At 43.8% G+C, this 27,144-nt stretch overlaps 1 protein-coding gene across 3 annotated transcripts in view; it reads left to right on the top strand.

Annotated features, from left to right (window-relative positions):
- The window catches only part of CNKSR1 (connector enhancer of kinase suppressor of Ras 1), a 166,799-nt gene that overhangs the window by 21,338 nt on the left and 118,317 nt on the right, over positions 1–27,144 (top strand). For all 3 annotated transcript variants that reach the window (XM_077481065.1, XM_077481064.1, XM_077481066.1), the window contains 2 exons: positions 9,851–10,053; positions 11,004–11,088. In XM_077481065.1, the coding sequence (XP_077337191.1) occupies positions 9,851–10,053; positions 11,004–11,088 (288 nt within the window). The remainder of the gene's footprint in view (positions 1–9,850; positions 10,054–11,003; positions 11,089–27,144) is intronic.

Below are 27,144 nucleotides of genomic sequence, written 5' to 3'. Positions count from 1 at the left end.
TGCCTTTCCTATTCATGCATGGCTAAGGAAGCTTATGTATGCTGAATGGAAACATCCGGATAAACAATATTATCCTTCTAAGATTCTCCACACTTTATCCTATGGAAGAGGACTATAAAAAATTGGGGGTTCCAGCGATTGATGCTGCAATTGCCTCAGTGAACAAGAATCTCGCATGTCCGGTGGATAATGCGCTAATGTTAAACGATCCAACAGATAAAAAGTTGGCGCTTCTTTCTAAAAGCCATATGTCTTTGGCAAGCTCAGTAGCACAGCCGGTTCTTGCCACAATTGGTGAATCCCAGACCATTAAAGAACAGTTTGAGGAGATACTTAAAATTCTGCCTGATGAGCGGCCTGCTGTGGGCTGGTTTCAGACCCACTGTGTTTCACAGTAGATGCTATGAAAGATTCTATCATTCAAGCCTCACGGCTTAGGCCTCTTTCACACTGACATCCCGTTCAGGCCCGCCTGTCAGTTTTTTTCAGGTGGACCTGAACGGGTGCTCCATAGAGGTCTATGGAGCGTCGGATGTCAGCGGTGACATGTCCGCTGACATCCGACCCGCTCCGATCCGAAAAAGTGTAACGGAGGAAAAAGCTATTTTTCCATCCGTCATCGGATCGGGTGACGACGGGCACTGCGGTCCGTCGTCATCCGATCTCCCATAGGGGAGAGCGGCGCTGTGACAGATCCGTCCCTGCGCTGTGTGCAGAGACGGACCTGTCATCTCCCTGCTCAGCGGGGATCGGCGGAGTGATCCCCGCTGAGCAAACGGATATCCACGGGGCGGATCAGAACTGATCCGCCCCGTGTGAAAGGACCCTTATGCTTGGACTAGTGCATTCTCGCAGAGTTCTATGGCTGAAAAGTGGTCAGCTGAAGCACTGTGTAAAAAGCTTAGCCAGTTTCCCTTTTCATGGGTAACGGTTATTTGGAGACTATTTGGATAAAGATCTCTAATGGCAAAAGCTTTCTTTTACCAGTAAAGAAGAGGTTCAAACATTTCTCCTTTTTAAGCGTGCTTCCTCACCTGTGCCAGGGGCATCAGCCTCTAGGCAGGTTCAAGGGGAAGACCTCAAGGGCAGCACCAGGGTCAGAAGAGATCTTGGGGCAGAAAGCCCACAAAACAGAATGCTAAAGCCTCCTTATGAAGGGGCGCCCCAGCTCACTCGGGTGGGGGGATGGCTCATGCAATTTTCAAGGATCTGGCAGGAACAATGACAAGACAGATGGGTGGCTTCCGCTGTTTCTCTAGGTTATAAACTAGAGTTCTGAGATTTTCCATCTCGTTTTTCTAAGGTCAAATTTTCCCAAGGACCCAGAGAAAAATGAGGCTCTCCTTCTAGCTCTGGATCATCTATTATCCCAATCTGTGATATCAGAGGTCCCATTAGTGCAGTGTTTCTCAAATCCAGTCCTCAGGCCCCCCCAACAGGTCATGTTTTCAGGATTTCCCTCAGATGAAACGGCTGTGGTAATTGCTAAGGCAGTGAAACTGATCAAATCACCTGTGAAAAATAATGGAAAACCTGAAAACATGACCTGTTGGGGGGGCCTGAGGACTGGATTTGAGAAACACTGCATTAGTGGAACAGGGCACAGGTTTTTATTCAAACCTTTTCACAGTTCCAAAACCAAACGGAGAAGTAAGACCATATTTCCCGCTCACCAGAAATTTCTGAGCTTCGAAATACAAAATCATCATTTTCAGTTTGTGGCCCTGCCATTCAGTCTAGCCACAGCACCACGGGTGTTCTCAAATTCTGGCACCTCCTTTAGCCAAATTAAGGGCTCAAGGCATAATGGTCCTAGCCCATTTAGATGATCTGCTTCTAATAGATCATTCAGTTTCAGGTCTAAACCAGAGTCTGATTAAAACTGTAAACTACCTGGAATCTCTAGGTTGGATTCTCAACCTAGAAAAATCCACCATAAAACCATCAAGGAGATTGCAGTACTTGGGTCTGCTCATAGATGCCATTCAGAAAAATGTATTCCTACCCCAGACAAGAATCCGTTCCATTATAGAACTAATTCAACTCATCAAAGCAAAGAAAAATCCTTCGATCCGGTTGTGCATGAGATTGTTGGGGGAAAATGGTGGCCTCCTTCGAGGCTGTCCCTTACGCGCAGTTTAATTCAAGACTGCTACAAAACACAATCCTGGCGGCCTGGAACAAAAAAGTTTGGGCCTTGTATTTTCCAATACGCTTGGCTCCCGACGTACGTCAGAGCCTAAATTGGTGGTTGGCATCCAGCAACCTCCAAAAGGGAAAATCGTTTTTACCAGTCTCCTGGAAAGTGGTGACAACAGATGCCAGCCTTCTAGGCTGGTGAGCACTCCTATTCGGGAGAGATGGTCCAAGTTGGTGAGGACCTTGCCTATCAACATTTTAGAGATTTGGGCAATTCGTCTGGCTCTAAAATCTTGGACGGTCAGACTAAAGGATTGTCCTGTCAGAATTCAGTCTGACAATGCCACAGCTGTGGCTTACATCAATCACCAGGGGGGCACGAGAAGTCGTGCAACCCAAAAAGAGGTGAATCTTGTTCTAGCTTGGGCAGAACACCGCATTCCTTGCCTATCAGCAATATTCATTGCGGGAATAGAAAATTGGCAGGCAGACTACTTGAGTCGCCAACAATTATTTCCGGGGGGAATGGTCTCTTCACCCTGACATTTTCCTAGCAATATGTCAGAGGTGGGGTACTCCAGACATGGACCTGTTCATGTCCAGATTCAACAACAAGGTTGACAACTTTGTGTCGAACAAGGAATCCACTAGCTTGCGGAACAGGCACATTAGTCTTCCCATGGGATTAGTTTTCACTGATCTATGCATTTCCTCCAGTTCTGCTACTTCCGCGTCTTCTTTGCAGGAACAAAAAGGAGGTGATTCTGGTGGCCCCAGTGTGGCCCAAAAGATCTTGGTTTGCCCAGATTATAAAGATGGCAGTAGGAGTCCCTTGGACTCTGCCGTTATGGCCAGACCTTCTCGCACAAGGTCCGGTATTCCATCCTACCTTACAGATGCTAAATTTAATGGTTTGGCTATTGAGACCCACATTCTAAAGGATCGTGGGTTGTCTCCTTCGGTACTGTCTACCTTTAATTAATGCCAGGAAGCCGGCTTCCAGAATCATTTACTATAGAGTCTGGAAGGCATATGTTTCTTGGTGTGGATCCAGGGGTTGGCACCCCAGGAAATATGTCATAGGTAGGGTCCTTGATTTTCGTGGGATTGGAGATGAAGCTGGCCTTGAGTACTATCAGGGGCCAGATCTCAGCCTTGTCAGTATCTTTTCAACGGCCTCTGGCTTCTCACTCTGGTGCATAGCTTTCTTCAGGGGGTAACACAAATTAATCCCCCTATAAAGGCACCCCCAAATCCTTGGGATTTAAACTTGATCTTATCGGCCTTGCAGAATAAGCCTTTTGAGCCTTTATGTGAAATTCCCTTGCTGCTTTTGACTAGAAAAAATCTTTCTGGTTGCCATTTCTTCTGCTAGAAGATTATCAGAACTAGCGGCTGTCTTGTAAAGAGCCATATTTGATCATGCATAAGGATAAGGTGATGTTATGTCCTGATCCTGATTTCCTACCAAAGGTGGTAACAGGTTTTCACTTAAACCAAGATATTGTTCTTCCTTCTTTCTTCCCAGAGCCTCAATCTAGGGAAGAGAAGGCACTACATTGCCTTGATGTAGTAAGAGCGGTCAGTGTCAGCGGTTGAGTGTGTTTTATTTGTACTGCCAGAAGGTCCAAAAAGGCGCATCAAAAGCTACTATTTCCAAATGTATTTGACAAGTCTTTATTCAGGCTTATGGTTTAAAGAAGAGAATTCCTCCTTTTCATGTTAAAGCACACTCAACCAGGGTGATTAGTGCCTCTTGGGCAGTGCATCAGTGTGTGTTCCAATATGTTTGGTCGCGCTACTAGGCTACGAGATCGCCCACACGATTATGTCTGACACAGAGAACATGGTACTAGTGTTAGGCATTTTAATATGCTTCATGGAGGTGACACCACCTTATTACAAATGCAAGGAGTTGAAAGGGTTTTCACACCCCGGAATAGGTGGAGAAACTTTAGAATTTCTGTGTAAAAAGAGAAGTTTTTTGGATGTTTTCCCTTCAAACAAGGATTCCAGGAGGTTTAAACTTTGAGTGGGATTTGACTGACTTTTATGATTAGGATAGTGCTTTTCCCATTTCTTGTTTTTTGTCATACCACATATGAACTTGTGGTGATTGTTGCCTTTTGAGTTTTTGGACCGTAAAGTAAACCGGTAAAAATGTAGTAGTAATTGTATATATCAGTGATGGCAAGCCATGGCACCCCAGATGTTTTGGGACTACATTTCCCATGATGCTCGGCTACACTGCAGAGTGCATGAGCATCATGGGAAATGTAGTTCCAAAAAACCTGGGGTGCCAAGGTTCGCCATCACTGGTATATATCCTTGATACAGGGATATTGATTAAATATATGCATATACCCTCTTCTCTCTTCTCTCTTCTCTCTTCTCTCTTCTCTCTTCTCTCTTCTCTCTTCTCTCTTCTCTCTTGAATATGGAAAAGGCATTGCTTTTCACCATCACCTGTGCTTTGTAGGTTTCCACAGGTGAGACAGTTGCTTTTCACCTTTTAATATTTTTCTTTTCCAAAGCTATAAATAAAATTTTCATGAGTATAATTATATATAATTTCCAGGATGTGAGCCCTGTTTTGCTTTCAGCAGGATGTACACACCCTTATCTTGTTTTTCTTGTTTGTAATATATAATGCATATTTTTATATATTATTAGTATTATATTTCTGTTTTTCAGATTTTGCTGTTTATATTTATTTCATGGAGGAATGGGTGCACCAGAAATGGTTTGCTCTAGGGCTGAAACAACTAATCGATTTATGATATTGATTATTTTCATAATCGATTACTCGGACAGTAACATAATGGGCTTAAAAAAACTAAAATGAGCCCTTTTTATAGTACAAAAAGAGCAAATGATCGCTACTGTAAATATTACTTTCACAGTTCTACAGTAAAAAAATGAAAAGTAGTGATTAACTTTTTTTTTTTTTTTACTATAAAGGGCTCATTTTAGTCTTTAACCCCATTATGTTACTGAATGAATGAATGAATAAAATACTTATATAGCGCACAATGCGAACTGAATCGCCTCTATGCGCTGTCTTGGACCTGGTTCACATCTATGTGTTTATTGTTGCTTTTTGCAGAACTGCACTACAGTTCATTTACATGGTTCCCTATGGGACACGTTCATATCTGTGCTTTTTTCATCCGCTGTGTATTTGTAAAGGGTCAGGGACTTTTAAACACAAAACGGTGCTTCTTTGGTTCAATATACTTCAATGGAGAAGCTGCAGAAAAGCATGCAATGTGTTTTTTTGAAGCAATTTGTGTTTTTGTTTTTTTAATCTGCCCAAAAAAAGAAAAATGCAAAAATGCAACTTGCAGTAAATTCACATGCACAGCAAAAACAGATCAAAAGCAAACTGCATAGGTGTGTACCGAGCCTAATGTTGGCCACCCAGATCAATTTTCAGATGAGAATATTCAGACAAATCTTTTGTACATTCGTTGAATGAAAGAATTTTGTTTGAAATTTTCACTTGTCTTTAACCTTCTGTTTTTAAAATGAATATAATTTCTGAATGAAAACCACATACACTGTCCGAAAATTCCTTTGACCAAGAAGTTTTCTATTATTTCCAAATGTTCCCATCACTGTGGTTGAAAATGAACGTCAATTTGACCCACTATTTTTTTTTTTTAACCACTACAATACAGGGCACTTTCACCCCCTTCCTTCCCAGCCCAATTTTCAGATTTCATCGCTTTTGTTTGCACAAATAGAGCCTTATTTTGGTGTTATTTATTAACGACTCCGTTTTTTTTGTTTTTTGTGATATAAGCAAAAAAAGAGCGGAAATTTGGAAAAAAAACTATTTTCTTTCTATTTTAAAAGAAATCCAATAAAATCGAATTTTGTCATAAATTTAAGCCAAAATGTATTCTGCTACATGTCTTTGGTTAAAAAAAAAATTGGTTAAGTGTATAATAATTGGTTTGTGTGATCAGACATATGTGTGCAGATATTCATTGGAACATGTAATTTTAGTGGGACATATGTGGGGGGACATGTTTTTATTATTTGGGGACATATGTGGGGATTGTGTTTATACTGTGTGGTGTGTTGTGTGTTTTACACTAGACTAGTGATCAGTGAGTAAAAAGCTGTAAAAACAGCTCCTACTCACTGATCATCAGCTGGCTGCAGCGATCTGCTCTCCTCAGCGATGACTTCCGTGTGAGGAGAGGAGGAGCCGATTGCCTAGAAACCGTCTGTTTACATCACATGACGGCCGTGATTGGACAAGGCTGTCATGTGATCAGGAGGGCCAATCACAGAGCCCTCCTGCCGATCCGAGATGCGTAGTGTCCGGGTGACACGGGTGCATCGGGATTGCGCCGCTGCGTGGGCGATCCCCCTACTTCCGATGGACGTTCAGGAACGTCCACTCAGAAGTAGAGAGCTCCCACCCAGCCGTATATGTACATTGGCCGGGTGGGAAGTAGTTAAGATTATTAATCGATTAAGCGAAACAATAATCGGCCAACTTTTAGATTATGAAAATAATCGTTAGTTGTAGCCCTAGTTTGCTCTCCTATTCAAGTGGGAATAGCTGATATCATCGGACTTCGCCAGTTACACAAGTGCATTCATGTGATATTTTGTATATATGTGTGTGGTGATGGTCTCCAATATGGTTTTGACAAAGCATGTACTAAAACTGTGAAACATGTCAACCTTCCCCCCCCCCCCCCCCCCCCACCCCCTCCCCGCCAATATGCCTTGTGTCTTTTTTTTAATTGATGTTTTTTTTTTTTTTTTGAATAAAGAAGCATTATATGGGTGCGCACCTGTCCAATCTTCTTTCTTCACATGTACTCTGCGGCAATGACAGGGCATACACCCCATGTATAGCTGGATTGCAGCCACCATCATTGCTGGTTCACCTAGAGCAGCAGGATTGTTTTAACTTTGCATCAATACCTGGAGCGGTTCACAGATGTCGGTGTGAACCGCTAGCAGGTGACATGCGATGCTGGTTCCTGCATTGCATATATGTGAACCAGGACTTGAGGTTCTATGTGTTTTATGTCCAGAGATTGTATTCTGCATACTACTTGGTTGTAACAAGTGGTTATTTGAGTTACTGTTGCCATTTTATCCTCTTGAACCAGTCTGCCCATTCTCCTCTCTGACATCAGCAAGGCATTTTCATCCATGCAACTGCCGCTGTCTATATATTTTTACTTTTTTCAAACCATTCTCTGTAAATCCTAGAGATGGTTGTGTGTAAAAATCACAGTAGATCAGCAGTTTTTGAAATGCCCACACTAGCCTATCTGGCACCAACAACCATACCACGTTCAAAGTCACTTAAATCCCATTTTTCTGATACTCTGTTTGAACTTCACCATGTCTAGATGCCTAAATGCACTGCATAGACCACATATAGTATGGCTGAATTCGCATCGCATCCGGCCCAAATTCGTACAGGACCCTTTTTTTGGTCCGCGGCAGAATCGGATCGAATGGGTGTTCACACCATGCAATTCGATTCCTGTCCGAGTTTGCAGATCGCACTGCGATATGCGAACTGATATGGAGGCGTCATTAAATTTTAATTTGGACATTTAGAAGCAGTTGGGCATTTTTTTTTTTTCAACTGCTTCTGAACTTTCCTCTGTTATCTTATCAGTACATGTACACAGGGTCGTTTACAGTAGTTATAGGCAGTTGAGTTTAGAGGCTTTTTGGAATGCAAAAAAAATGGGTTCAGAAGCTGAGTTTAGAAGTGCTTGAAATGCTTCTAAATGCAGTAACTTGCATTAAAGCGGTAGTAAACCCGCACATTTTTTTTTTTTTTTAAACCTGCAAAGCAAAAGGCATAATGAGCTAGTATGCACCGCATACTAGCTCATTATGAAATAGTTACCTTAGAACGAGGCCCCGACATCTGGCCCGATCCACGCCGAGGGAGCTGACATGCGCCTTCTGCGTTTCTTCTGGGTATCGCGGCTCTGGCGCTGTGAGTGGCCGGAGCCGCGATATCGTCACTCCCGCGCATGCGCGTGGGAGATTTCATTCCGGCCGCGGCCACTGCCGGATTTTCAGGCCGAGAATCCCCTTGTGCGCATGTGCCGCTGCAGTCAGCGGCGCATACCGAGGGGGATATCTCCTAAACCGTACAGGTTTAGGAGATATTATTTTTTTTACCTACAGGTAAGCCTTATTATAGGCTTTCCTGTAGGTAAAAGTTTAAAAATCGAGTATACAACCACTTTAAGCAGTGTTTCGTTTACAAGTGTTTTCCATTTTTTTTTTTTTTTTTTTTTTGTGTGTGTGTGTGTGTTCAAAATTTAGGAAAAAAAAAAAAGTAGAGAGCGATTAGGACACCTGTCGGGCTTTTATTGCTTCCTGTGCTCTCATTTGGGAGCTCCACCCTCTCTATTTTGTCCTGTTTACCATCATAAAGGCCTCATGCACGCTGGGTGTAAAAATAAATATATAAACAATTTTAAAGGTGTGTGTGTGTGTGTGTGTGTGTGTGTGTGTGTGTGCGCCTTTAAACACACCTCTATTTTAGCCTGTGTGGCCATGCACACATAGCTGTTTATAGGCATAATAGAAGAGAAGTGTTTTAGAGGCTACGAAAAACCCCACCACTTGTGCATTCAGCAGAGGAAGAGGGCAGAAAAAACCTGGCGCATCTATACACGTGTCAAACGATAGGCATGTTTAGTGCTTGAGCGTTTATTCATTTTAATGTCCAGAATAAATTGTGTGGCCAATGGAATTATTGAATGCCCAAAGGTTGATACACATAAACATGCCTAAAAGCGTGCAAAACGTGGCTTTAGGTGCATTTTTTTTTTGTTAGGCTACCAGGAGAGAAGGTGTTCATTGGAGCTGGAAAAATGCCCCATGCGCATGTGGACCGAAATCGAAAGTAAAGGAAAATTGTCAAAATTTTGGTTGGCATGAGAACAATAACACAATAAATTTGGAAGGATTGCCTCTGCCTTCTTATTTTGGTTATGGGACCAGAAGTGAAGGGAAATCCTCCCATTGGGACACCGATGGCAAAGAAAGCTGATGGGTGTTATAACCCATCCTTTTTTACGATGGGGAAAAAAGTGCCTACTTTAAAGTGGTTGTAAACCCTTACAAACCACTTTGACCTACAGGTAAGCCTAGATTAAGGCTTACCTGTAGGTCCAAGCAATATCTCCTAAACCTATATGGTTTAGGAGATATTTGCCCAAAAACGGGCACCGTAGACAGCGGCGCGCAGGCGCATTGAGCGCGGCATTTCCAAGAATGGAGCTGCCGCGCGTGTCGACTCCCGTGCACATGCGCGGGAGTGACGTCATCGCGGCTTCGCCGAATGACAGCGGCGAAGCTGCGAGACCCCACCAACAAGATAGAATGCGGCGGACTACAGGGGACAGCGGCGACTTCGCTGGCTCCTGTGTCAGGTAAGTGACACATAATGGGCTACTATGCGATGCATAGTAGTCCATTATGCTTTGCCTTTGCAGGGAATGAGAGGAAGTAAACTCATCAGGGTTTACTTCCTCTTTAAGGGATGGTGAGCTGCACTACATGTTGTTGGGTTTAGCTCTCTTTTTAACTAAATCAAAAGTGTCTAAAAATGTAAATGGAAAATCATTTTTACTGTTCACTCTAAATAGAAAACTTTTACAGCTTATAAATCTATCGAGTGTCGTTTTTATTGTCTCCTTTTTAGCATTATGACCTGCACAGAGAAAGCCTGCGCTCCCTCACCGATAAGCTGCATAGAGTTGCTCAGTTGTTATGTTCGCACATCATTACCCTGAAGAAAACCTCATCAGTCTCTCAACCGCCTACTCTGTCACCTACACACAAACAGCTCGCCTCCATCATAGATATTGTGGCTGCGGCACGAGGCCTCTTCTCCTGGCTTAACAGGTAACTCGCGATTTAAGTGCAACTATGTGTAGCGATAATCTGTTAGTTTATTTCAGAGGTTTTCATTCTTAACATTGAAGTCTTCCATTAAATGACATGTGCTACTGTGTTTCACAAAAGTTATCTCTGGTACCTTTTTATTTTTTTTTTTTAAACCATGAAACTATAGTCATTGGTGCCCATTTATTGAAGTAAACCAGAGAACGTTAAGTGACGAAAAGCTAAGAAATACCGTATACTACAACCATGCACAATTTTTTTTTTTTTTTTTTTTTTTTTTTTTTTTTTTTACATGGCTTCTTGAACCCGAAACATATAGGTTGATGAAACTGAACCCAGAGCAAATGATGTAATAGAATATTTAGATTGAGGGGACATTAGCTGAATTTGAAACTACCATTTTGTTTTCTGCTGTTCCGGCTCTCTCAGTTCAGTATTTTGAGACTGACTTGGAACAGATATGCAGTTAAAGATTTTTGACTTTTTTCCTAATGGCTAAGCAGCTAACATTTTCAGGGGTCAATAATGCTCTTTCATGAAAGGTAATCTTTAGAATTTTCTAAATTTCACACAGATATCTCCTTTTGGTATTCTTTTAAAATAAAAAAGATGTTGTACAGAGCGGTCTCTTGCCTCTTTTTCTGGAGTCCCCCCACCGGGGCTGTCTGCTTCTCCTTCTTCCACGTGCCCCCTCAGCAGGCCATGTGCTAAGGGGGTACGCATGCTGGCACACACCTGTGATGGGCTGTATGCGTCCATAGACTTGTGGGGGGGAGGGGGCTTAGCACAGCATCCATTAAGATAATTTTTTTTTTTTTTTTTTTTTTTTAAACCACTTTAACCTGTGCTTGCTGTAAATTATCTGAGAGTTTATCATGATTTAAATAAGTCATGCAGTACAATAATGTAGATGCTTAGTATATTATTTCTCTTCACACTTGTATCCGCAGGTATCTGTTCACACGTCTGAATGATTATTCTGCTAGTAGAGATGTCATTGCTTTGTGTGTGGAACTTGCGGAGATGTTACATAAGGTATGTTTCTGTGAGCAATGTTTATGTAGTGTCTATATTAATAATAATAATAATATTATTATTATTATATAATAATAATAAATATATATATATATATATATATATATATATATATATATATATATATATATATATATATATATATATATAATATTTTTTTTTTTTTTTAATGGTAGACTTTACTCTATCAGCATGTCCTCAGATTTTAGAGAATTAGTAAACTAGAACTAGTATGAAGACCAGTTGGAGAACAATGAATGATGTTTTTCTGTTTTTAGACACTGTATTGAAGGTAAATATGACTCATCGCACTTTGTTGCTGCAGTATCGGGATGGTATAGTGCAGGGATATGCAATTAGCGGACCTCCAGCTGTTGCAAAACTAAAAGTCCCATCATGCTCTGCCTCTGGGTGTCATTCTTGTGGCTGTCAGACTCTTGCTATGCTTCATGGGACGTGTAGTTCTGCAACATCTGGAGGTCAGCTAATTGCATATCACTGGTATAGTGTATATCTAATATATACATAAAAATTGGAGAAACCATGCCAGACAAAGTGCACTTCTTAAATAGAATTTGAAACATTTTAGATACATTGCTCTAGGTTGTGAAAAATCCCAAGCATGATAAATAGGCAGGCCTTTACTATTTTTTTAAAGTGAACCTCTGCTTTGTCCATAGAGGATAATAGGTTCACTTAGTTCCACCCCCCCCCCCCCCCCCCCCATTTCTTCTTTTTTTTTTTTTTTTTTTGCACCTCCAGCTACTTCATTTAGCTGTGGGAAATGAGAGAAAGCAGCCCTGTGTTAGCTGGAGCTTGCTTCGTGCTCATGGTTTCCCTGCTCCTATTTGATAGCAGTGAGTTAAACCCCAGCACTGTCGCATTGGGTGATTTCTTATGCTTCTCCATACTTTGGGTGTTTCCCTTGCTTACGGTAGCAAAAGTGATGATGTGGTGTTCTGTTTTGTCCTTCATGGAGATTGCACTAATTCGCTTTAAAGGTGAACTTCAGGCAGATATATAAATTCACCAATTATTCCAGCTATGGGTTTATTGGTTTAAATGTATTTTTACATAAAGCTGCCAAAGTAACTGAACTTTTTTTATATCAACCTGTTTAATTCCTCTGTACAACAGCAATTAGAATGGGCAAGGTAAGGTTTCTAAGCCAATGAGGCTCCAGTGCATTGCACAATTCTGTCTAACAGTGGGAGCTTACCTACAGGATGGGAGAACAGAGGAATTTTGTCATCGGTGTGCTGCTGCACCTTCAATGTCCGGTCACAGGTTGAGGTGGGTCTTAGACTAAACTGTAATTTTTTTTATTTTTTTTGCAAATATACATCTTATTTAAAGCCCAACTTGGGCGAAGAAAATAGGTTTTATATATATATATATATATATATATTATTATATTCTATAAAAAACATTTTTTCAATAAGGGGGATCCTCGTAAACAACAGTCATGTATAAGAGGGTAACAGACAAAGGGCGTGAATATGTTCCTAGGTTGCTGTGTACCCACAGCCCAAACCCTTGAAATCGTCAATGCAGGGCTAATGGTCCTTCCTGACAGTAAACTCACGGTCTGAGGCCGTAGGTCCGGGACGATCAACTCCACGCCTGTTCCCCCCCCCCCCCCCCCATCTCAGTGGGACTCAAGGGGCGGGGAGGAGGGGGATCCGGATCTCCAAAGTACAGAGGATACCTGGGTGGCAAAAGGGTAAACATAGGTAAAGTAGGGTAGGCATGGGGGTAGGGGGAGCCCCGGTGGGTTCAGGGCAGCCCCTGGTCTCATCATATATTAAGGAGATGTTTCCTTATAAAGTTTGACAAATTGAAGCCACAGGTCCCATGTCGCTTTATATTTTTCATCCTGTTTCGCTGAGAGCACCAGGTCCTCCATTCTCCTAATGTCTTCTACTCTCTGGATCCAACTACCTACCATTGGGGCCTGACTTTTCCAGTTAATTGGGATACAGGATTTTGCAGTGTTTAGCAGATGACAAATGACCAATCTTTTTTGTATTTCTTAATTGACATAATACATGGAAAAGAAAAAATGTCGGCTTGTTTGGAATGACATAATCCGTAAATTTTTGTATAGTCGTTCTAACTGTGGACCAGAAATGGGATGGCTTCAGACAGGACCAGAATATGTGTAATAGCGTACCTCTGTCTCCCAGACACCTCCAACACATTGCTGGAATGTTCGAATAGTAGGTATGTAGGACATGTGGGGTCAAGTACCACCTTTTCATAAGTTTGATTGGTTTCTGGAGGATTTCAGCGCTGGCACTAGCGCTATCACACGTTGAGACTGGGTTAAAGTGAATGTGCAATTGAGGTCTTTTTCCCATTTACACAGGTATAGCGGAGGTATGCTTTCCTTCGGAGAAGTAAGGAGGTTGTATATTATGGACAGTGTCCTCGGGAGTCTCCTCTCTTCCAAGCAGAGAAGTGAGAGGTCTGTCAAACTCTTGCGGGTTAGGTATAGATGCGAGAAAATGTCTTAGTCGTAATGCTGTCCAAAACAGTAGTTTAAAGGTACCTGTCTCGCTTCTGAGTGCTTCTAGGGAGGGCCAAGTTATTCTGTACAAAATGTCTTGCTTGTGTACAGTTTGTGTCTTTTAAAGACATTTCTAGTCTGAGGGTCAAGTCCTGTGGGAAATGTAGGGTTTCCTATGATAGGATATAAGGGTGAATTTGGTGTGGATAGTGAATGTGTGAGACTAATTTGTGACCCAATACAGAGTGTCGTCCCTATCAACGGGTGAGTCTTGATTTCAGACGGGGACGTTCATAGCACCATGCAGCGCCCTGTAGGGGTATCTGCGGCTGTGCCTGTTCGAGGCGCGTCCACAATTTCAGGTCTCGGTGTCGATTCCAATCTATATACCTACCAAGCTGTATGGCTTGATAGTATTTCCTTACGTCGGGGATCGCAAGTCTCCCGTTTAGTTTTGGAAGTGAGAATAGGGAATGGGGTATTCTCAGTCTCCTATTTGCCCATATGAATTTGTAAAACTGACTGTGTACTTGTTTAAAAAGTGCCGTTGGAATGAAGATCGGGACTGCCTGTAACAAGTAAAGGAACTTGGGTAGTATGCACGGTTTTAATAAGGTTGCGCCTGCCAAACCACGAGTGGAGGCCTCCGTGCCACACCTCCAGTAAGGTTCGGGTTTTAGTTAGTAGAGGGGGGGAAGTTCAGATGAAAGGTGTGCTTAAGATTAGCTGGTACGTGGACGCCTAAGTACTTCAGGGCAGTCTCTGTCCATATAAAGTTCAAGTTGGCATGCCTACTCCCATGGCCTCCGACTTGCTATAATTAATTTTGAGGTTAGATATAGCTCTGTATGTGTCAAATTCACGGAGGAGGTTCAGGAGAGATATTACTGGGTTCGTTGGGGAAAATAGCAGGTCGTCTGCATAAGCTGAAACCTTGTATTGTGTCTCCTATCGTAAGTCCTTGGATGTCTGGGTTACGTCTGATTTTACACAGAAATGGCTCTAAAGATGGGGCGAAGAGGAGGGAAGACAGTCTGGTCCCGTTCTTAATCGAGAGGAGGTCTGACAGTAATCCATTTACTTTAACTTGTGCGGAGGGGTTGGAGTAAATTTGAGAAATCCATCTCATCATGGTCTCCCCAAGTCCTAAGTATCTAAGGACGGAGAGCATATAGCCCCAGTCAACCCGATCAAAGGCTTTTTCGGCGTCTGTGTTTATAAAGATTGAGGGTGTGTGTGAGTTTTGTTGGCAAAGTGTATTAGGTTTAAGACTTTAATTGTACTGTCCCTAGCTTCTCTAGTGGGGATGAAGCCTACTTGGTCTAAATGAACCAGTGATTGTAGGTGGTGGGCTAGTCGGGTCGCTAGAATCTTGGTGAATAATTTAATTTAAGGTCTGTGTTTAAGAAGGGAGATCAAGAGACATCTCTTCCGCTAGGGGGGGCGTGACCGGATGTGCAAGATGGAGTGAGTGAGAGATGCGAGACGCCGTGTGTGACTCTCTCCCAGACCCCCATGACGAGAGCGTGGAGCGCTTAGTGCTACGGTCGGAAGCAGCGTGCGGTGGGCTGGAGCTGTTCATTGAAGCCGGACGGGAGGAGGAGTGACAGCGCATCGCTGTACGATCGTGCCGAGCCCTCGGAGATTCACGCCTACTTCCGGGTCCTGAGCCCCAGTGAACACGGCCGAAGAAGCACGAGTACCCCCGACCAAGCCGAACGCTTTTTGAACCCTGCCGAGAGACGCCGCACACAGTGGACACCAAGAGGCCCTCCCGCTCTCCAGTAAGCCGCGATAGGAGGAAGGAGGTAAGCGGCAGGATTGCGAGGGGGGGGGAGAAGTCGGAGGTGTGAGGGGCATAGCAGGTGGAGGTCTGTCAGAGCAATTTGTGGACATAGCGATGCCTGAGAACTGGTAACAAGTAAACAAGAGGTCGTTGGTCGGGGGTGAGAAGGACTTATAGCTCTTGTTCTCTGGAACTCATTGCTTCGTGTTGTGCTCTAAGACGAACGAATGATAACCCAGGTAGTATAAGCAAAGAAGTACCTGCTGTAAAAACGAACGTCTGTAAGCAGCGAACCAGGAAGTCTGTGATATTTGAATTGAGTGTTTGTGGACTGACTGGCTATAAGACAAGATCAGTATTGCATTAATTGATTAACTGAGGGATGGTGGCTGCTCTAAAAATCAACTGGCTGAACGGTATTTGAACTAAGTGCGTGCAAATAAAAGTCTGCTGTGAAGCATTAAAACAGGAAGTCTTGGTGATACATGAAGTGAATACTGGAGAACTGGTTATAAGATATGGCTAATATTGCACTAAGCGATCAACTGAGCGAGGGGCTGCTGGGTTAAAAAGTTAAAAATATATTAAAATACGATATATTACGGACTGTTCTGTGGAAAGGGGCGAGAAAAGGAAAGTAAGATGCAGCACCTGCGCTCTGCAAAGGAAAGAGGGGAAAAAAGTTCGCAACAGTCTACCACAGCAGCTAAATTAGAACAATATGCTCATAACCCTGCACAGTCATCGCAGACCCCTCCAAAAAAAAGGGCAGACAAAGGGGCAGCATGGAGAAATGTCTGAAAGGAAAAGCATGGGTCAGTCGAACATTAACATTAATACGCAGGCTGGAGCAGTGGCCAAATGCTCAGTTAATAAAAAAGCGGGTGCAGGGGAACAGAATATGGAGATCACAACGGGTGACTCTCCTCCGTTAGAAAAAGAGCCAACAATTAAGGACGTGTTATTGGTCGTAAACGCATGTAACATCTCACTGAAAGAACTCTGTAATCAAATGAAGGGAGTGAAGGAAGACCTAATGCTGGTAAGGCAAGACCTACAGAAAGTGGTAGAAAGGACGACAGAACTCGAGTTAAGGACTAGCAGATTAGAAGACGATACAACATTCCTAATTAAAGAAATAGAAAGCCTGAAGGAGCAGTTCGGCGGATATAGAACAAGAATGGACGAAATGGAAAACAGGCTCAGGAGGGACAATGTGCGAGTAGTGGGGCTTCCGGAAAAAAAGTGAGGGTGTAAACCCTGCTGAATTTATGGAGCATCTTCTGGTTGAACTGTTTGGGAGGGATGTTTTTTCAACAGCGTTCTCAATAGAGAGGGCGCATAGGGTACCCTTTAGAGCACCATTGGAGGGGGGCCGTCCTAGGCCATTATTAATGAAATTACTGAACTATAAAGATAAAGTGGTATTATTACGGAAGGCAAGGGAAATGGGGAATGTATTGTATAAGGGTGTTAGAATTTCATTATATTCTGATTTTTCCCCAGAACTTCAGAGAAAAAGGGTAGAGTTCCTCCAGGTGAAACGCAGGTTACAGAAGCTCAGGGTGCCGTATGCTCTTCTTTATCCTGCAAAGCTACGGATTAATGCACTAGGGCATACTCAGGTTTTTTGTTCCCCAATGGAAGTTGAAAAATGGATAGAAGAAAATAAAGAAAAGTTGTAGTTGTTGGGGTTTCTAGTAATGAGTGGGATGGGAAGATAGAAAGAGAGGGGGGGATGAAGTATGTGTGGGTTTTTTTTTTTTTTTTTTTGTGGGTGTGTGATGTCTGTCTGTATGGGAGGGGGGCTGGGAGGGAGGTAATACACGGCGAGCGCACTAGGTGAGGGTGGTAAATAGGTTGTGAAGAGAGTGGTATAAGGTCACTAATAGCCCCTAGGGTAAACACCTAGGAAGGTGGGGGAGGGGCGGGAGGGAGGTAGAAAGGGGGGAGAGGGGGTGGGTGTAGTAGGGAAAATAGGGGGGAGGTTGAAGGGGGGGAAAAAATATATGTATGCACTAATGGAGTACAGGAAATAACTCAAAGCAAAAAAGGACACAAACTGTGGGGTGGTAAAACTTGGGGTGGTAAAAAACAAGGAAAATATATTGGTCACAAGGGGGAAAAAGGTAATAAACAATTATATAGTATAATTTATATTCAAAGACACATAATATACGAGTTAAGAGTGACGCCTAACAAACTTGTTATTATACAAGGGAGTAATATTTGGGGAGTGTGGTATAAGGTGATAAAAGAAGTTAGAGGGGAGTTGGTGGGTACTGGGAGACCAAAGGTTCTCAATAGTGTCCTCAGTAGACTGGTTATTTCGCTCTCTCTCTTTACTACCTTAGATTTTTCCTTTTTTTTTCTTTCTCCTCTTTTGTTTATGGCTATGCAGGATGGTAAAATTAAGATAGGCTCCTGGAATGTGAGGGGTCTGGGGACGCGGCTGAAACAAAAAGCTGTGCTATCCTTGTTGGAGGGATGTGGAGTAGAGCTGCTCTGCATACAGGAGACCCATTTAAATAGAGATACAATATACCGGTTGCAGAGCAGAAAATATCAATTCCAATATCATTCTGTTTATTCGACATATAGCAGAGGGGTGAGTGTCTTGGTAAAAACGGGGGTGAATTTTGTATGCAAACGGGTTAGTCTGGATGAAAAAGGCAGATACATTTTCTTACAGTGCCTAATTGAAAATAGAGAATGTATGCTGGCAAACATCTACATCCCTCCACCATTCAAAATGGAAGTGCTTTTTAAATTACAGGAATTTTTAGTGGGGATAGATGGTGTTCCTATAATAATAGTAGGGGATTTCAACATGGTATTGGATATTAAAATTGATAGATTCCCAGAAAAAACACTGGCGGAACCAGCTTGGCAGGGGAGGTTGGGACAGTACCTGGAAGAAGTAGGATTACGGGATTTATGGAGAACTGGGAACCCGGGAACTCGGCAGTATAGTTGTTACTCGTCCACACATACTACGTTATCCAGGATTGATATGATACTGGGGAATGACCTGGCCTTACAAATGGTGGAAAAGGTTGAATATCAGCCCAGGGGGATTTCAGATCATTCCCCAGTGACAGCAGTATTAAAAATGAGAGAACGTAAGGTACAGAGGTTGTGGAAAGTGAACCCGCTCTGGTTAGAACTGATAAAAAAAGAGACAGAAGAACGCCCTGAGAGTATACAGTGGGAATTAAAAGAATTTCTAAAAAATAACCGGGGTACAGTAACATCGGGGATCCTGTGGGATACTCTGAAAGCTTTTTTAAGGGGCCTTATGATTCAATCAATAGCAAAAATAAACAGAAAATCTAGGGAACAGGAGGCACAAATAGGGAGAGAAGTGTTAGAGGCTGAAAGAGATTTTATTAGCGACCCCACGCAGGGCAAAGAAAAAATCTGGTTAGATAAACAAGAAGAACTTAGGCTATTAACCCTAAAGAAAGCAGAGATTCAGCATATGTTCCAACGCCAAGCCTCCTTCGTGGAAGGGGAAAGCGTGGGGAAAATGTCGGCACAACTGGTGAAGAACAACTCGGGTCCTTCCTCAATTTCGGCGATTAGGATATCTGAGGGAAAGGTTATAACAGAAACTGGGAGTATTTGCCAAGTATTTGAAGGATATTATAAAAACCTATATACTGCACAGAAAGTGGGGATGGATGAGCAAATGGAAACATTTTTAGGTCAATTAGAGGTACCATGTTTGAAACAAGAAGAAAGAGAGGAACTGGAAGCCCCAATAACTTTGAAAGAACTTCAGGAAGCAGTTGCGAGTATGCCAAATCAGAAATCGCCGGGGCCGGACGGACTACCGATTGAAGTCTATAAAAATTTTGGCGAGATACTGATTCCTGAACTTCTGGAGATGTTAAGAGGAGCATATGGGGAGGGTAAATTGCCTCCATCAATGATGGAGGCGGTTATAACCCTGTTGTACAAAGAAGGGAAGGATGCCTTAGATGTTGCAGCGTATAGGCCAATCTCCCTCCTGTGTACCGATACAAAGATACTGGCCAAGGTATTAGCGACTAGGCTTAATCGAGTCATAGCAAGATTGGTCCATATGGACCAAACAGGGTTTATAGCCAACAGGTCAACGAGTATAAATATTAGAAGAGCTTTTCTGAATTTGCAGGTCCCAATGGATAACGACACTCCGGGTGCAGTGGTGGCATTGGATGTAAGGAAAGCATTTGATAGCGTAGAATGGGGATATATATGGAAAGTTCTGGAGAAATTTGGCCTGGGTCCTTCCTTTATAGGATGGATTAGGATGCTATATGACAAACCTAGTGCGAGATTAAAAATTAACAATGAGTTATCCGGGAAAATAGAGTTGGGGAGAGGGACGAGGCAGGGGTGTCCATTATCACCCCTGCTATTTGCATTGGCTATAGAGCCCTTGGCATGTGCAATTAGAGCAAACCGGGATATTGTCGGTTTTGTAAGAAAAACTGGAGAGGAAAAAATCTCACTTTATGCAGACGATATCCTATTGTTCCTGGGGGATATGAGAGACTCACTACCAAGGGCAATGGGACTGGTGCAAGGGTTTGGAGGCTTCACAGGGCTGGAGATAAATTGGGAAAAATCGGAATGTCTCCCTTTTGGACCCAATTGGTCAGCAAACGGCCCTGGGAACCCCCCAAATGCCAATAGTGGATAAGTTGAAATATCTGGGAGTAACCTTGTCAAGGGATCCTAAGCAATATATAAGTCATAACTTAGTCCCACTATTGGCTAAGTTTAAACAAAAAATTGCTATATGGAAACGAATGCCTCTCTCGGTCGCTGGCAGATGCAATCTGATAAAAATGATATGGATGCCCCAACTTTTATACATATTACATAATGCCCCAATATGGATTAACAGAAGCTGGTTTCATAAAATAGAGATGTTGTTTAAGGAGCTAATATGGAGGGGAGGACAGGCCAGATTGAGATTGCGGGTGCTTCAGCTACCGGGAGAGGAAGGAGGATTCGCGGTCCCTTATCCGGAGTGCTATTTATGGGCGTCCCAACTACAACAGCTAGGGGGGATCGATGAGAAGAACGGAGGAACCCCAAATGGGAGATTAGTATTAACAGGCTCCCCACATAGTACCCTGATTGAGACCCTGGAAGCGGACTCATTCCAGTGTAGATGCCCTACAGTAAAAATGATGTTAAAGTTATGGGGTACAGTTAAAAAAAAATGGGATATAGTGAAATAACAAAGTATACGCCTCTATAGAACAATAAGAAGCTACAGGAAATATGGCGGGTTGGAAAAATGGCAGATTGGGAAAAATGTGGCATTGTAAGGCTTAGCCATCTATATGGCGGCAGGGGTATTAAATCTTTCGACCAGCTGCAAAGAGAATTTAAGATATCACAAAACTCATTTTATGCCTATATACAAGTGAGGCACGCTTTAAGGACCCAGTTTGGGAACCTGTTATTAACGTGGGAGGAACTGCCCTTGCTACACCCAGTAGCGCAAGCAGGACCCACTAAAGGATTAATATCTAAATTCTATGCCCAGCTGGGTGAACAGATTAATAGTGAGAGGAAAGGGAGGGTTGAGAAGGAGAAATGGGAGCAAGACCTAGGTAATATAACACGAGTACAGTGGAAAAATATCCTAGCGGCATGCCCAAAGGTCTCGGTCTCTCCTCCTCAGAGGATTTCCCATTTGATGGTAATTAATAGAGCATACTATACTCCCCAGAAATTATTTAAATTTGGTAAGAGAACAGATGACTGTTGCCCCAGGTGTGGGGGGTCAGGGAATTTAATGCACATGCTTTGGAAATGTCCCAAATTATTCAGATACTGGGAAGAAGTGGTAAAGATAATAAGTAGGGCCTTTGGGAAGGTAATAGAATTAAATCCCATAGTGTGTATTTTAGGCTATAGAGAGGAGGAAGTAGAGAGGAAGGGAACAACAACGGTAATCCTAAGATGTTTATTTCAAGCTAGAAGGATGATAGCTAGGAGATGGCAATCAAAGCTAGCCCCTACAGTAGAGGATTGGACAAGGGCGGTAAATGATTATTTATGTAAAGAGAGGGCAGTATATGCAAAACGAAATAACCTAAAAGAGTTTAATAGGAACTGGCGAGAGTGGATAGAAGTGATGCATACCCCAGTTTAAACCATGATAGGAAAGGGAAGAGGGGAGGGGGAGGGGGGATGGGTAATGGGAAGGAGTAGGGTAGGGTACATTAAAGGTACGGGAATCATTATAACACAATCATGCTATACTGTAGGATAAAAGCACTAATATATATATAGGAGGGGAGGGGAGGGGGGGTGGGGGTGATAGAAAGGGTGGGAGGGAGGGGTGGGGTTATATTAGTAGGAAAAATGTAGGAATTGTAAAAATAATGGCGGTAGGAAAAGGGGGGATATGGTATTGTTTAGATAGTGTGCTTTTTTTTTTTGCTAATTATATGTGATGTATGGATGTATCTTCATGTCCCCCTTCCCTTCCCTAGAATTCTAAAACTCAGATTTCGGAATGGAAGAAAGATGTATCTGAATCCTGGCAATGTTATTTTAAAATGTGGTCTGTATAAATGTGAAAACTTAATAAAGATTAATAAGTAAAAAAAAAAAAAGAAGGGAGATCGGCTGCTGGATGCTACACATTGTGGGGTCCTTACCTTCTTTAGGTATGACCGTAATATATGCCCGCAGTGTGTCACTAAAGAAGGTTGCCGTGTCTCCTAGTTTATTATAAAAGGATGCCATCTGAGAGCTAAGGGATGGGAAACAGTGTTTTAAAGTAGTCTGCAGAAAGGTCTAAGCCCTTGTACACACGCTCGGACATTCCGACCACAAAATCCATCAGATTTTTCCAGACGGATTTTGTCCGAAACTGGTTTTGCATGCACAGGGTCGGACAAAGTTGTCGGAAAATCTGATCGTTTGGAACGTGATGACGTTCGTTTGTTACGACGGGACTATGTTCAGGCTAGTAGCCAATAGCTTTGGTCTCGTAATTTGATCTGAGCATGTGTGGCACTTTGTCCGATCAGAATTCTCTACAAACGATTGGAAAAAGTCCAATCGGATAAATTTTATATCCAGCTCTCAAACCTTGTTGGTTGGACATTCCGACGGAAAAAATCCAATGGAGCCCACACACGGTCGGATTATCCGACAACGCGGTCCAATTGGACATTTTCCATCGGAATGTCCGACCGTTTGTACAAGGGCTAAGAGTGCATGACTGTTTGATAGGTAATATGTGCCAATGAGATTCTTATCTATCTTCTGGGGCCATTTTCTGGAGGAAAGAAAGCTCAATAGAATCTCCTTGGTGAGCAGTTATTGTGGGTGGTGAGAGATGGCAATTCCAGAAGCTAAGTGCAGTGGGGACCAGGGGAGTGGGGTGAGTCTTATGAGTTAGTTCATCTTTGCAGATGTTGCAAAGCAAAGATGCGGCATCTTAATTTTTTTATGAAAAGGTGAACTTAACCTTTAATTAAATGATTTGAAAGATTCTTGCCTGCCCTGGTTTAGTTTTGCTTTTGGTAAAACTCTTGCTCCATAAAATGTTAATTTGAATGTTCATGTATAGGGTGATGGATATAGCAGTCCTGGAAAGAACCTGTTTGGTTAGTATTAGGGATTTCACCCTTAGTCACTTAGCCGCATCTGAAAGCCACATGGATTGTTGCATCTACTGTTCAGAGGTGAGCACATTTTCATGCAAATGGTATACATTTAAAGTGTTTGTTAACCACTTGCCGCCCGCCCTATAGGCAATTGACGGCTGCAAAGTGGTTGCATAATCCTGACCGGACGTCATATGACGTGATCAGGATTATGAGCCGCTGCGCGCCCCCGGGGGCGCGCGTCGCGGCGATCATTGTTGCGGGGTGTCAGCCTGACACCCGGCAACTACGATCTCGGTAAAGAGTCTCAGACGGAGACTCTTTACCACGTGATCAGCCGTGTCCAATCACGGCTGATCACAGTGTAAATGGGAAGAGCCGGTGATCGGCTTTCCCTCACTCGCGTCTGTCAGACGCGAGTAGAGGAGAGCCGATCGGCTGCTCCTCTGACAGGGGGGTCTGTGCTGATCGATTATCAGCACAGCCCCCCTGAGGATGCCCACACTGGACCACCAGGGACGTGACCAGACCACCAGGGAAAAGGTAATCCTCCCTAAACCACCAGGGATGCTAGTCAGCACAATGGATGCCAATCAGTGCCCATAATGGGCATCACTTATTGGCATGCATTATTGTTTGGCACTGGCATCCATTACTATAGTATAACACCAATGCCGCCTATGAGTGCCCACCTGTGCCGCCTATGAGTGCCCACCTGTGCCGCCTATGAGTGCCCACCTGTGCCGCCTATGAGTGCCCACCTGTGCCGCCTATGAGTGCCCACCTGTGCCGCCTATGAGTGCCCACCTGTGCCGCCTATGAGTGCCCACCTGTGCCACCCATCCGTGCCACTCATCAGTGTCCATCCGTGCCACTCATCAGTGTCCATCCGTGCCACTCATCAGTGTCCATCCGTGCCACTCATCAGTGTCCATCCGTGCCACTCATCAGTGTCCATCCGTGCCACTCATCAGTGTCCATCCGTGCCACCTCATCAGTGTCCATCCGTGCCACTCATCAGTGTCCATCCGTGCCACCTCATCAGTGTCCATCCGTGCCACCTCATCAGTGTCCATCCGTGCCACCTCATCAGTGTCCCTCCGTGCCACCTCATCAGTGTCCCTCCGTGCCACCTCATCAGTGTCCCTCCGTGCCACCTCATCAGTGTCCCTCCGTGCCACCTCATCAGTGTCCCTCCGTGCCACCTCATCAGTGTCCCTCCGTGCCACCTCATCAGTGTCCCTCCGTGCCACCTCATCAGTGTCCCTCCGTGCCACCTCATCAGTGTCCCTCCGTGCCACCTCATCAGTGTCCCTCCGTGCCACCTCATCAGTGTCCATCCGTGCCACCTCATCAGTGTCCATCCGTGCCACCTCATCAGTGTCCATCCGTGCCACCTCATCAGTGTCCATCCGTGCCACCTCATCAGTGTCCATCCGTGCCACCTCATCAGTGTCCATCCGTGCCACCTCATCAGTGTCCATCTGTGCCACCTCATCAGTGTCCATCCGTGCCACCTCATCAGTGTCCATCCGTGCCACCTCATCAGTGTCCATCCGTGCCACCTCATCAGTGTCCATCCGTGCCACCTCATCAGTGTCCATCCGTGCCACCTCATCAGTGTCCATCCGTGCCACCTCATCAGTGTCCATCCGTGTAGCCCCATCCGTGTAGCCCCATCCGTGTAGCCCCATCCGTGTAGCCCCATCCGTGTAGCCCCATCCGTGTAGCCCCATCCGTGTAGCCCCATCCGTGTAGCCCCATCCGTGTAGCCCCATCCGTGTCGCCCCATCCGTGTCGCCCCATCCGTGTAGCCCCATCCGTGTAGCCCCATCCGTGTAGCCCCATCCGTGTAGCCCCATCAGTGAAGGAGAAAACATACTTATTTACAAAGTTTTGAAACTGAAACAAAAAAAAACATTTTTTTTTTCAAAATTTTCGGTATTTTTTTATTTGTAGCGCAAAAAATAAAAACCGTAGAGGTGATCAAATACCACCAAAAGAAAGCTCTATTTGTGGGAAAAAAATGATAAAAATTTCATTTGGGTACAGTGTAGCATGACCGCGCAATTATCATTCAAAGTGCGACACCGCTCAAAGCTCAAAATTGGTCTGGGCAGGAAGGTGTTTAAGTGCCCTGTATTGAAGTGGTTAACTAACATATATATTTTTTTTTTTTTTTACTCTGCGAGCCCCAATCTAGTATCCGCCTATAAGACACAGTGTAAGTGGATGGGGCGAACGAAGCTTCTATATACCTTTTTTCTGATATCTTCAATGGTATTTAGAAGCACCATTTTCCACATTAACATACACTGCCTGTTATATCCGGATACAAGAGAGGGGTTGGCGGTATTTTTTTTTTTTTTTAAGTTTAAATGCAAACTAATAGTGGCAGGAGGAGAGGGGAGGGGCGGTTCTCGCACACTTACAGAGCAGACAGGAAAGGGATGGGGGGGGGGGGGGGACACACAGGAGACAGAACAGGGCTGCGGGTGATGGAGGCATGTAAACTGACTACGGTATCAGGGCTCAGTAGCCATGATACACCGTGGTCAGTTTACAAAGGGGCAGGCAGAACCAGGCAGATTAGCCAGGTATTACAGGGGACCAAATTGCACAGCACGATGCTGTATAACATGCTTTAAGGGAGCAGAATTTATTTTTTTATTAGGTTAACAAACACTTTAAGAGTGGCTTGGTGATCTGACTTCTTCACAAGACAAACTATGAATTTGTTTCCATGCATCCTTCTTTCTTTTCACCTTTTTTTTTTTTTTTATTTTTTTTTTTTTTTTCTGTCACATTTATTTATAAGCTATTTAAACATTTTATTTAGCATTGTGTAAATTGGTGATGACTGCAAGCTGATGTGTAAAAAGTGGTCAGGGGTACTTTTAGATGCAGAAACACTGCTTCTGAAGTAGAAACAGAGATGATTTATTTGTGTATCTGTGATTTAAAAAGTGAACTTGTCTCAACCTCCTACTTCTGTTCTGTATGAGATTCTCTAAATACCCTCCATAGACAAGCGGGAATCTGCACACATTCTTTGTGCTGCACTGCAAAGAACAAAAAAAGTTCCAACTTAGTTGATTGTCCTTTGCTATAAATCCAGATGGTTGTGGTGCAGTTGCTTATAACCCATAAATAAATTGGAGCCCCTGTTCACACTGGTGCGGCTTCAGCGCAATTTCAAAGCCACACATAAATGCGATTTGTACTGCTGCTTTCATTGCGACTTCATTTAACTTAAAGAGGAAGTAAACCCTGATGAGTTTACTTCCTCTTTCATTCCCTGCAAAGCATAATGGACTACTATGCATCACATAGTAGCCCATTATGTGTCACTTACCTGACACAGGAGCCAGCGAAGTCGCCGCTGTCCCCTGTAGTCCGCCGCATCCATCTTGTTGGTGGGGTCTCGCAGCACGGCCGCTGTCATTCGGCGAAGCCGCAATGACGTCACTCCCGCGCATGCGCACGGGAGCCGATGCGCGCGGCAGCTCCGTCGCTGAGAATGCCGCGCTCAGTGCCGTAGACAGCGGTGCCTGTTTTCGGGCAAATGTCTCCTAAACCATATAGGTTTAGGAGATATTGCTTGGACCTACAGGTAAGCCTTAATCTAGGCTTACCTGTAGGTCAAAGTGGTTTGTAAGGGTTTACAACCACTTTAAGTCTATGCAAGTTGCAATGAAATCGTTAAGTAGTGCAGGAACCTTTTTCATAATCGCTGCGACATGAACAGTTCCGTTGCCACCAATGTCATGCAATTTTTGAACTGTCGATTCTGGATGGACTCTCTGCACACTGCTATACTTCCTTTCCACCAAACTTTGCAATGAAAAACAGGGATTTTTTAGTTCACTCATATTGCAATACATGCTTAACTGCTTTCCGACCACCCTCCACAGTTATACTGCGACAAGGTGGCTGGATAGCGCAAATCGACACAGGTGTACATCGGTCTGTGCATGTGATATAGCGGCTTGCACCGCGGGAGCAGCAGACTCTGTCCGCCGACTACTCGCAATCGTGGTATACAGAGGCAGCATGGGGATCTGCCTATGTAAATTGGGCGGATCCCCATTCTGACAGGGGAAATTATGAAGATCTGCTGTTCCCAGTCATTT

The sequence above is a fragment of the Lithobates pipiens genome, unplaced genomic scaffold (genome assembly GCF_037356315.1).
Source record: "Lithobates pipiens isolate NorthernLeopardFrog02 unplaced genomic scaffold, aLitPip1_a1.2 Scaffold_16, whole genome shotgun sequence".
NCBI classification, from domain to species: domain Eukaryota; kingdom Metazoa; phylum Chordata; class Amphibia; order Anura; family Ranidae; genus Lithobates; species Lithobates pipiens.
The sequence above is the reverse complement of the archived record's forward strand: the minus strand, read 5'-3'. Positions and strand labels throughout refer to the sequence as shown.